Source organism: Lissotriton vulgaris, chromosome 3_1 (genome assembly GCF_964263255.1).
Source record: "Lissotriton vulgaris chromosome 3_1, aLisVul1.2, whole genome shotgun sequence".
NCBI classification, from domain to species: Eukaryota; Metazoa; Chordata; class Amphibia; order Caudata; family Salamandridae; genus Lissotriton; species Lissotriton vulgaris.
Genome location: NC_141689.1, coordinates 1,449,641,112 through 1,449,653,264, shown reverse-complemented (window position 1 = coordinate 1,449,653,264; position 12,153 = coordinate 1,449,641,112). Strand labels below are relative to the sequence as shown.

The 12,153-nt window shown below is 48.0% G+C and overlaps 1 protein-coding gene across 2 annotated transcripts in view; it reads right to left on the bottom strand.

Moving 5' to 3' along the window:
• UBXN8 (UBX domain protein 8) overlaps positions 1–12,153 on the bottom strand; it is a 311,380-nt gene that overhangs the window by 83,087 nt on the left and 216,140 nt on the right. For both annotated transcript variants that reach the window (XM_086961933.1, XM_086961932.1), the window contains exon 5: positions 843–974. In XM_086961933.1, the coding sequence (XP_086818059.1) occupies positions 843–974 (132 nt within the window). The remainder of the gene's footprint in view (positions 1–842; positions 975–12,153) is intronic.

Genomic DNA, 12,153 nt, shown 5'->3' with positions numbered 1-12,153 from the left:
CACTGGTCCCATTACTCACACAACACAATGCAATACTACTACAAGTGTTACACAATCACTGCCTATACACACGCAAAATGCACACAAGATGTCAGTGCAAAGTTGAGGGTTTCATATAACAGTGGAACTTTTCATGAAAGGAGCCAATAAACAAATCTTTCCTTGACACAGAGAAGAGGTCTGACCACACCAGAGGTTCACAAACAAGGGTCCATCACCACCACTTTATGTAGAAAATCCATGGCAAGGACAGGTCCAGTGATGTCCAATGATCACTATGAGGGCACATTTTGAGCGTCCTCCCCCAGGTCACATAACAGCCTCTGGACCTTGCATTACTACGGGCAGGCCTAGCCCTCTGTGCACATGCTAGATTAGCGTGATGCCAGGGCTAAAATAGAAGACGGGAAGAGACATTCCCATCCTAACAGCAACAAATGATAGCTCACCTTGAGGTGTGCATTATATAATATAGGATTATTTTTATTGAACACAATAACCTTAAAGGACTATTGTAACGTTTTCATTTCCCTTCTTAATTTCCCCATCTTCACCACAACTAAGACACACTCTCAAATCATACAATAACACCTCTGCTATGGCCCCCTCACATGCACCACTCTTCTGCCTTCCCTTTCTCATCTTCCACCATTAGTTTCCCAAAATGTAGCTCCTTTTGTATTATGGCGTAACAAATCATTGATCATGTGTGAATATTATCTAACATGACAGTGCATTGAGGTCCTTGGGCCTGGCCCACACTAAAAACATAAAAATCTTCAGACCAATTAATTAACTAATTTAATTTACTACATAATATAATACAGGAATGACAGAGTTACCTTTTTCAATTTTGGTGGTTCGATCGGTGGCGGTGGTTTTGTAACGTGCTCGGGTAGTTTTCTTTTCTTCAAAGCTTCTTTGTTCGGGGTGTCATCTGAAATCTCAGATTCATTTGCTGTTTCTTCAGTTTCCTACTCGGAAATAAATACACATTTTTAATTAGTCCTTGTGAAGAAGTCGTTTCTTAACACTAGAACAGGAACCCTTCCTGCTAACACATAAATAAGAAATTCTACATCAGCAGTAATGTTTGATGCTACCTGATCAATCTATCTCTCAATCAAGGAATATTCCCAGACCTGTTAAAAGCTAAGCAACAGGCTCTTCTTCAGCTACAGATCCAGCTCCAACCTACCACACTAGGCAAAGCAATCAAAAGGCGGGTACCCAATGTTCTGATCAACTACATCAACAGTTGACACTTGTTGGCAGAATACCAATGAGGCTTCTGTGCTGGAAATGGCATTGAAACCGCAACTCTAATACTGCATGAAGATGCTCACTAATTTAAGGACAACAGAAGTCCAGTTAATTTGTTGACATTTATCTTTCATGAGCTTTCCAGACAAAGGACTTTATGCTAACAGAAACCTTGGAAAGCTCACGCAGCTCCGCAGGCAGATTTCAAACTGGTTCATCCCCTTTCTGACCAGTAATCATCAAACGGTCAGGATTGTTGAAGATGTCTAACAAGAGACACCAATGCTGTGTGGGGTACCCCAGGCAACCCTAATGCCCCCCCACCCTAGCCAATCTGAAAGTGAAACCTATGAGCTTAGTGAACAAGTTACTTATCTTCAGTAATGTCTTCGCTGGTAGGGACTCTATCTAGCCTTAGAATATTTGCCAAGCGTCAGACTGGATCTGACAAAGTTTGGTAAGCAGTACCCTGAGTGCTGGTAAGTAGCGTAGTTTGGCTACAAGTGGCGCTGTTGGTGTCATCTGCGCCGGAAATGACATGTGCAATACCTATATAGGCACCACCCCCACTGCGCTGACATCAGTTTCTTTTTGCGACTTTCCACACCAGAAGGGCTGAGCCACAAGGAACACTGACCATTGGTGTACAAAGCTAAGGCTCTTAACCCGTTGCGTGCATACGTCGGTCAAGGGCCGTCGCAAGCACTACCTTCGTAGTGCTGCGCACGTCGGTTGCCCGACGCAGCCCCGCCCGTGCACAGAAACGTCCGCACTGCGGCGGATTCTACGACGCGGTAAAACTGTTGAAATGGTCATTCCCTTACACCATAATCCATTCGCAGTGCAGGAAGTATGGGATGGTTGGTATGGAATCTGCTGCTTGATAGAGTCTCTACCAGAGAAGCCTTTACCAAAGTCACTTTTTTATCTGATAGAGACTTCTAGCTGCAGATTCCTTACCTTAGGATAGATACCCAAGCAATTCCACACTGGAGGTAAGGCTCCGATGCGGTTTAGACCAAAAAGTCCTATTCAACTGAATGGGCAAAGTGACCATCATGCTGGACCGGACTGCCCATGCAGTAGTATTTTGCAAACAATCCCCTTGTGCACTGGTAGGTGGCATTGTGCAACTCCAGGTGGCGTAGTCGGACGTTCTGGAAGTGATGTGCACGGTGCCTTTCAGGGCACCACCCCAGCGCGCTTACCTCAGTTCCTGACTGTTTTTCCACACCAGAAGCACTGAGCCAAACTGAGGTGGAATGACCAGAGTGCCAAGGTGAGGTCCTGAAGGATCTCTTCAAAGAGAGATATACACTTTGAGGAACTTGGAAGATGGGATGGTCAGTAAGTAATTTGCGCCTAGATAAAGTCTCTATCAGAGAAGAAGTACCCAAAGTTCATCTGCTAGAGACTTCTAGGCACAGATTCCTTATTTTAGGTCAAATAACAAATCAATCTCTCCTTGGAGGTTGGTCTGTGTTACACTAAGAAGACCAGGGGGACCCAACTCACCAGATCTGACTGCATAGGCAGAAATATGCAGTGATGCCCAAGTAGCTGCTTGACAAATCTCCAGAACTGGTAATCCTCTAGCTAGCATAGTGGTTGCAGCTTTAGATCTAGTGAAATGAGCTCTTAAGCCCTCAGAGGGCTGCTTCTTAGCCATTGCGTAATAGATTTCAATACAGAGGACAATCCATATGGAGAGTTGTTCGTCCACCCGGAACTGTTTGGTACAACTTATGTAAAATGACAGCGCTCTTTTTGTATCCTGATGGCAGGGTCTCCTCTTTCTTGGCAGGATAAGGATGTAGCGGGGGGGGCGGGGGGGGGGGGGAGAAAAAAAGCAGTATGATATTCTACCCTTGAAGTGAAAAAAATGGAAACCTCTATGGTAAGAAGGAAGCACGGGACAAGCTAGTCTGGAAGAAGGTTTGTACAGTGGGTGAACCAAAAGTACCTGCAATTCTCTAACCCTCCTGGCAGGTCTTATAGCCATAAGAAACACTTTTGTGATGGTCAGCAGTCTCACAGAGCAACTGTGCAAAGGCTAGAATGATGAACACATGAGAAAAATCAAATTAAGGTCCTACTGGGGCATAATGAAGGGTGTAGGACGGAACATGGATAGCAAACTTTTCAAGAAACAAATCACAACAGGTGACTTAACTAGGGAGGGTTGATCCAGCAACAGCAAGAAAGCTGTAATGGCGTAAAGGTTTCCCTAACCCTGCCCAATGCAGTGCCTTGCTGGGCAAGGGATAAGGCAAACAGAGGATCAAAAGATTTAGCAGTATAAAAAGCCACAAACTTATCCCATCGGCAGGGGTAGATCATTTAGTTGGAGGGACACCTGGTTGCAGAATGACATCACAAACTTTGGGAGGGAGGTCAAATACCCTCAACTATCAAAATTGAATCTCCACACATGTAGATGGAGAGTTTGCAGGTGATTGCTAATTTCTTGGGCAGGGTGAGGGCATTTAGCAGTCGCAAAACCAGGGGACCGTTCTGTATTTTCTGTCCATGGGAAGTAAGGAAACCCCGCTCCCTCCACAGCCGCCCAAAGCTATGGGCCACGCCGAAGGCATATTGGCTGTCTGTGTAGATATTGACTTCGAGTCCCTCACTCAATTCGCAGGCTCGTAGTAAGGCCATGAGTTCAGCAGCTTGGGCTGATCGGTGAGGTACTCGGAATGTTTCAACTACTGTCTTCAAAGTCGTAATTGCATACGCAGCTGTTGTTGTTCCATCTGCTAGTTAAAACAGGACCCATCCACATATAACTCCCCTTGAGGGTCAGATAGAGGAGTGTCAGTAAGGTCAATTCTGCCCTTAGTTTCTTCTTCAGTGCGATAAATGCAGTCATGTGTGTCATTGGTAAGCTCACTCGGAGGGAGTGGTAACAGGGTAGCCGGGTTTAGTGTTGCACATCGAGTGATCGTGATGTGTGGTGCAAACAGTGTCAATTCATATCCAATGAGGCGTGCACTTGTAAGATGCTGTGTTTTTGTTTTATTTAGTAATGTGTCCACAGCATGCGGCACCATCACTGTCAGTTTGGAATTTAGAACGAGTCCTTCCGACTGCCGGATTGCCACCGCAACAGCTGTTGTGGCCCTCAGACAGCTAGGAAGTGCTCTGGCGACATTATCCAGTGTGGCTAACAGATAAGCGCAAGGTCTTTGCTTACCACCAAAGTCCTGCGTTAACACTGACAGTGAGCAACCGTCGACCTCGTGCACGTACAGTACAAAAGGTTTACGGTAGTCAGGAGTGCCCAAGACAGGAGCAGAACATAAAGCAGTTTTTAAAGAGTCAAAAGAGTGCTGACATTCATCGGTCCAGGGGAGGGGTTCATGCACTTCCTTAGTAGTCAGATGCAACAGAGGTTTAGCAAGAAGAGAAAAATTAGGTATCCATTGGTGACAGTAAGAGGTGAAGCCAAGAAAAGCACGAACTTCGCGCTGCGTGCAAGGAACAGACATTTTAGAAATAGTAGTAATATGTTCAGGTGTTAGTCGTCTACCCTCCTTCGACAGTAAATGACCGAGGTAGGTTACCTCCTGTCGACAGTATTGGAATTTAGACAAGGATACCTTGTTCCCTTTAGCAGCCAAATGGTGCAACAATTTAACAGTGGCTGTTTTGCAGCCATCTTCCGTGTCCGAGGCAATGAGAAAGTCATCCACATACTGCAAAAGGACATTGCCTTCCGGCAAGTCCAGATCGTCCAGTAAAGCCTTAAGGGCTTGGCTATATATGCTCGGACTTTCAGTATAGCCTTGAGGTGCGCGACAGAAGCGGAAGCTTCGTCCAGATAACGAGAATCCGAAGATCTGTCTGCTATCAGGATGGATAGGGATGCTGAAGAAGGCATTTTTCAGGTCTATGACCCAAAAGTACCGGGCAGTCGGCGGAATCATCGTGAGGATCGTGGTGATGTCTGTCACCACAGGATACTGCGGTACCACAATCTTGTTAACAGCTCTAAGGTCAATCACAAAACGGTAAGCAGCACCATGCCCCTGATCACCGGAATCAGAATTCCTTTACAAAATCGGGAGAATCGGGCTATTGCAAATATTAGCAGCCGTTTCTTCCACCACCCCTTTGTTGATAAGATCTTGAATAACGGCCAGCAAGGCCCGTTCTCCTGCTGGTGCTATTTTGTACTGCGGGATGCGTGGCATTTTCGCGCCTTGTTTCAGTGTAATGTGAACCGGGGGAATATCCAACTTACCCATGTTAGCATCCCCTGTTGCCCAAAGCATTGCGGGAATGCCATCAAACTCTGGGGCAAGAGGTTCATTTTTAGCAAAACATTGTTTCATGTGGTCAGCGTAGGGTTGTATTGTTAAATAAACCCCGTCAGCAGAGCAATGTATTGTCGCGTTTAGTTTCTTTAACATATCCAAACCCAGCAGGTTCTCCCCACAATGTGAGGTTAGCAAAAGAGGAGTGTTAATAGTGGCGGGACGGATCGTGAAGGGGAGAGGTTTGGAGATGGGACTGACAACTGGGAATCCCGAGAATCCCACTGAGACATTATTTTGCCCAGACAGAGCCGCCCCTGGAACCAATGATCGAGCAACAGAACTATTCAGTGCTCCTGTGTCAATTAGGAAATTCTCAGAAGTCCCCATCACTTCCCCTTTTACATAAGGTCCCTTTTGATTGACCGGGATCGACACTTGGCCCCTACTGTGTCCATGGCTGTCCTATGCGTGTTCGTATGCATCTTGATCTTCGTATGCGTAATTGTCGTGATAGTACTGCCGGCCTTGGTGGTTATCGAAATGATTTCGCTCAGACTTGCCTGATCCTTCCTCTCTGCGCATATCACTCCGATCGGGGCCGCCTCGTCCTCGCCCTCGCCCTCGGACTGCTCCGTTCTGGGCAAGCAACAACGGACACTGTGCTTTCCAATGCCCCTCCTCTCTACAGTAGGAACACTGGTTTAGACCCACAGTTGGAGCCCCACCCGTGCCTCGGCCTGCACCCGCCCCTCTGGACATGGGCCCTCTGACTCCTCTCCCCCCTCCTTGTCCCCGGACTACCTGCTGAAGCAATACCCGTGTTTTAAGGTCTTTGGCCTTCTTCTCCACCTTTTCCTTACTCTCATTCTCCCTATGTTCATAGTACTGAGCCATGCTCAAAATTACAGAAGGGGTGGAGGTAGTCCAGGTACTTTCTGCCACCTGTAATCGCGCAGAAATTTCCGAAGCCAGATTCGTAACAAATCTGTTCACGAACAACCTAGTTCCACCTTCCGTAGCCAAATCCTGTCCGCTAAAGTCAATGAAGACTCCTTCGGACCTAGTGAAGAAGTCGGATACGCTTTCATCCTTTTTCTGTCGGCAAGCAGTCAGTTTATCCCAGTCAACCTTTCTCGGCGGTATCAAAGTGTGCATAAAGGCTATAATTTTTGCCGGCAAAGATGTTATTTCACCCTTAGGTTTATCTCCCGGTTTGCGATCCCGGTCCCAACCCCTTAACTCATCCCAGGTCCCCCCTAGTTCAGCGTGATCAGAGTTGTGCACCTGCCGCCATATATCAACAGGCACAAGTAACCAAAAGAATAATTCGACGTCTGCCAATGTCATTACGGCAGACGCCGCTGCTTCGGTCAGTTCTTTATAGTAGGCAGTAGGATTCTTTCGGGGGTCGGGCAATTGGGATTTCAGAGCAAGGACCTCACTACTTTTCCACGGAGTGTAGACTAAGGGTGGGCGGGCAGCTACGCTCCGTGCACAGAGTGTGCGTAGTGCCGGCTTCTACGCATTTTGCGTAGCAGGCGTAGAATTCGGCACTACGCACGCTCCGCAGACGGAGCGTAGCTGGCTGCCACCCGCCTCCCTCCCGCCCTAAATACTTTAAATTAAATCTGTAAAAGAATTAAAAGGCACTTACCTTGTCCGCCGCTGCCCGCCGCGTCTCCGGGGCTGGCTCTCTTCGTCGCTTCCGTCTTGGGTAGAAATGCGCATGCGCGGCCGCCTTCGCATGCGCATTATTACCCAAGACGGCGGCGATGAAGAGAGGGTGCCCCGGAGACGCGGCGGGCAGCAGCGGGCAAGGTAAGTGCCTTTTAATTCTTTTACAGATGTAATTTAAAGTATTTAGGGAGGGCGGGAGGGAGGCCTGCGGTGCGTAGTGGGGCTACGTGGAGTGCGGAGGTGGGCGCAGTTTCTCGCCCACTTCACGTAGCTCCGCGAAGCCCCACTACGCCCACTATGCCCAGGGTTATGTAGACCCATTGCTCCTGGAACCGGGCGTCTATCCGGGCCCGCGTGATCTGTTGGTTATCATCGCGTAGTTCGGGAACTTCGGGATGATAAATAGGATGCACAGTGCTTAATTTGTGCCGGTGCTATCCGGTGCTTAGCACCGGCACTTAAATATCAGGGCCGGGTCTATGAATCATCTGCTGTGCGCACGCCGATACCGACATTGATGATGTGTTTTTAGTTCCCCTGCTTGCAGTTGCTGCGTGTACTCTCTCTCTGTCTCTCTCTGTGCAGCGTGCGTGTGGTGGTGCTCGTCGTGCTTGTGTTCATTGACTACCGAGTACCGACCGACCCACCAGACCAGAGAGACCACCCGTAATCAACAGTATGTACTCTGCTGCACGTAATCAAGAATCAAAATCTGACTGTCATAATCCCGTTCCCGCGGCCGCCGCCCGGCTTCCGAGGAGAGCCCAAGTTAGTCATCATACTGAACTGATACACTTTTCAGAATAATACCGCCCTGGCCGGCCCCCCTCCCTCCGCCCCAGCACTTCCCTTCCAACACCTGAGACACAGCGGCGGCCGGCGGGTCACCTCACCTCCCCTACGCGGACCGCCCGTTGTCGGTGAAATGTGCACTGGTGCGGCAAATCAATGCACCCTGGTCCCTGTGTATCTGTGTGCACTGTCATCACAATTGGTACTTTGTGATTAAAGGGTCAGTTAAGTTTCATGTTTCATGTTAAAGCAGCACAATTCGTGGTGCACTGCACAGTACACATTCTCCTGTAGTGAGGCCCCGGCCCCCGGGCCTTAACCGGCGTGTCTTCTCTTCACTCTTCACACTTACTTGCAAGTTGTAGGGAGGGAGTGGGACTGAGCCTCGCACGTCGCCCCCAAGCCAGGCCAAGTCGATGAGAGAATGAGAATCTCAGTTGATTGATGATAACAAATAAAATATATATGTGATTAAAAAAATATAATGTGTGCAGAGTAGACAGTGTTTGTGTTTCACTTTCTTTCTTCGTAACTTTCGTTTCGTGGTATTTCATCATTCATCATGGTGGTGGAGCCGCCGGCCACAGTAGAGTTGTTGATGGTTTCGGTTTTGGGTGGGCGGGCCGCGGAAGTTGGTGGGGGCTGGGGGTCGGGCTAGAGCTGCCCTGGAGGTTCTGATGGGGGTTGGGGCCGGGGGCCAGTCGGGGGCTGTGCGCGCGGAAGCGAGCGCAGATTTTTTTCACTTTAGCCTCTGCTTCCAGTCCAGACCAGTTCTTCCAGCCATAAGCCACGCCCCAGCATAACCGCGCTGCGCAGTTACAGCGGCAGCAGTCAGCTCCCCAGTCCCACGCCACGACTCAGGCCCCCACCCTCCCACCAGTCCACATTAAGTTAGCCCGCCCGCCCCACCAACGAGTACCGCGCTGACCAGTCGACGTCGACGAACTTGGGCAGAGGCAGAGCAGAGCTGGCCTGGGCTCGTCGTGGCACTGGCTGCAGCCACTGAGCTACTACCGGTGTGTGTCTGACTCCTGGCCTGCCGACCGGCCCCACCACCATAACGGTAAGAAAAGCTACAACAAATTATGCAGAGAAAAGTACAAAAGCACTAAACTTAGTTTTTAAGTTCGGTCAGCTGACTGATCTAATTCTCATCTGGTGATCGTGATCTCCCAGCCAGCCCCACACTTAGTTATATTCTGGTCAGGTGGACGGCGATGAAGGAAGGGTGGGGAATGGGGATGAGGTTCTAAGTTGGTGGCAAGCAAACTGGCAATAAAATATGTGCCAGTGCCACAATAAAAAAAAGATATAAATACGGAATACGCTTAATATATTTTCACAATGGAATGGCTCACAAAGACTGGGGTGTAATGGTGGGTGAGAGATAGGGATGGAAACAAAATGGAGGGGTGTGAGGTGGGAACAGGGCGGAGGTGTGAGAAGAAGTTGGAGGGAATGAGAAACGAGAAGAGGGTGGGAAGATGAGAGAACGACAATAAAGATTACGTATTTACTATCACAATAGTGAGGTGGATGTGAGATATGATAGAAACATGGTGGAATGGGTGAGGGATTGGAACAAAGTGGGATGAGGTGGAAACAGGGTGGAGTGGCGAGAAGAGTCTGGAGAGAAAGAGAGATGGGAAGAGAGTGGAAAGATAAGAGGAACTGAGGAAGACGCCAGTGGGGTGGATGTGAGACACGGGAGCGGGGTGCAGAGGCTGTGGATGGGGAACAGGGCGGGGAGGTAAGAAAGTAACAACAGTGAGGTTCAGGGAGACGGAAAGGAACCTCACGGATGAGTGAGAGGTGGGAACGGAACTGTCTGGGGAAGGGAAAGAAAGAGCAGTGGGCGAGGAGGGGTGCAGACTGGGACAGAGAAAGAAACAAAAGCGGGTGAAGAAGAGATGGTTGGAGTAGTAATACGCAGGCACCGTAAGGGTGGATAGGTGAGGGATCAATATCCCTCCACTTTTGCCCTCGTGCAAAAATCTTTACATGATATAAAAAAAATCTGTCTGCTCGATTTCCTATCACTCGAGCAGCAACAACAGTGCAAAACAGTATTTAAGCTATTTTTGAAAACTTCGAGCACTCAAGCCACAAATATTTTCCAGGAGCCAATGCCATGCTGACGTGTTTGTAAAGGGACCTTTCTTGCAAAGCTTTTCATTTAGGGTGTAGTTAGAGTGGAAGGTACAAAGAAGGAAACGATGTCCCGATTACATCATGCTTTTGTGTGAATTTTTGATTGGAGTCCGAGTATTTAAAATTAAATTAACGTTTTCTTTCCACCAAAGTTCTACATAGATTAAAGGAAAAAAAAATTGGACACCCTTGCACACTTGGTATATTTTTCATTGGTATTTACTATTTTCGCAGCATAATGTTGCCAATACTGCATGGCTATCATTATCAACTTACTCTGCCACGAGAGTTGCTTTTCATGAACCTGCCTGCAGTGCACTTCTAATGTAAACCTTGTTAAGAATGGGCCTACATGCCCCAGCCAGAATGCTTAGTGCTGCTGATTGAAATACACGGACTAGCTCAAAGTAACACTCGACTCGGGCCAATGGGCCATAATATATAAAACTGAGCATTTTTTGCTAACCTGTTACTCCTAAGTTCAGTTGCACCGCTGGGGAGAGGTGAAGTTTTAGCTAATTTATTCGTAACTTGTGATTTAAATGCACATTTGCTTTCATCTTTTTCAAAATGGTTCACGCCACGGGGAACCTCCTATCAAAACCTTAAGAAGGCTCCCTTTCTGAAATTCAGATCAGGTATTATATTTGACTTTTAGCAGTGGCACTTGAAGATGTGGGTGGGGCTAATAAAGTGGGTGGAGCCAGTGTCGAGAGGGGGCGGGGCTTGAAAAAGTGGGTGTGGCCTCTGAAAAATATTTCAGCACCTGCACTTCATATTTTACAAATTAAGCACTGAGGATGCACCTCTCGCATGGGATGCTGCAAAGTCCAAAGAGGGCTTTTCAAGAACATCCTGCCTCGATATTGAACCAGGGTGACTACGTTTTTGTATACCTCCTCTGGTGTCATAATAAATCTATGGGTCCAGTCTCGAATGTTATATAGTATCTGAGGAGCGCTCCCATTATCGAAGCGGACCTCCCAAGACCCAATGAGGGAATTGGACATCTGGAATAACACATGTTGCTGCATTACCGGTTCTAAATCTTTTACCGTACTCCATATGTCAGCTACGGTATACACGTCACTCCGCATCCATCTGACGGCTTGATCTGCTAATGCTTCCTTCTCACCATATGCCACAGATGATCTAGTGAATAGCCGTTTACCATCCAACCCTCCTGATTCCCCTTTTGGAGTTTGTTCCGACATACCGGGTGTGGTGCTGGCCGATTGGGATGTCCATACGGGACTCGGGAAGCTTAATTGCATGCGAGGTGATGTTAGAGCCTGCCTAGAATCAGGGACAAGGGTGGCCAGGTCCCCTACAGAGGAGGATGGAGCGCTGGCGTCTCGTTTGGGGGTGACAGAACCTCGTTCTTCCGGTGCGGAGGCTTGGGGCGCCGCCACCGTTTGAACAGGTACCGCAGGATATATGCGCTGCGGGGCATATGGCGGGGGAGGTCTTTTATCTAGCCTCTATCTCATCCTCAGCTTAATTTTGTGTTACATAGCTCTTATCTACCTGTATCCTAAATTGTCTATCTGCATATTCGATATTCTTCTCTGTTCTATTTTTGTCATGTGCAATGGCTTTCTGAGTTACAGTTTGCCCTTGCTGTATCTTAAGGAGTTTGTCTGACCGGATACGCCTTCTCTTTGCTTCTTTCTGCCATTTGTTAAGAGTGTCAAACATGGCCTGTCGGCTGCGTTTAGCAAAGAGACGTTCTTGTAAATACTGAATCTTTTTCTCATCAAAAGATCCAGTTTTCGGCCACTGTAGTTCCACATTATCCTTTGTATACTTGTGCCACAAGGAATTAAAAAGAAGGGGGCCAATGCCGTGCTTGCAATACATATCGTGACTGGGTGTTCCTTCCGGAGGGGCTGGCTGACTCATCTAACCTCGCGCTCTCTCGGTGAACACAGCCAAAGCATAATTTACTAAGGCACGGCATTTCCCTTTCTCTATTCTACTCGAGCTGAAAAGGAATCGAGGATTATTA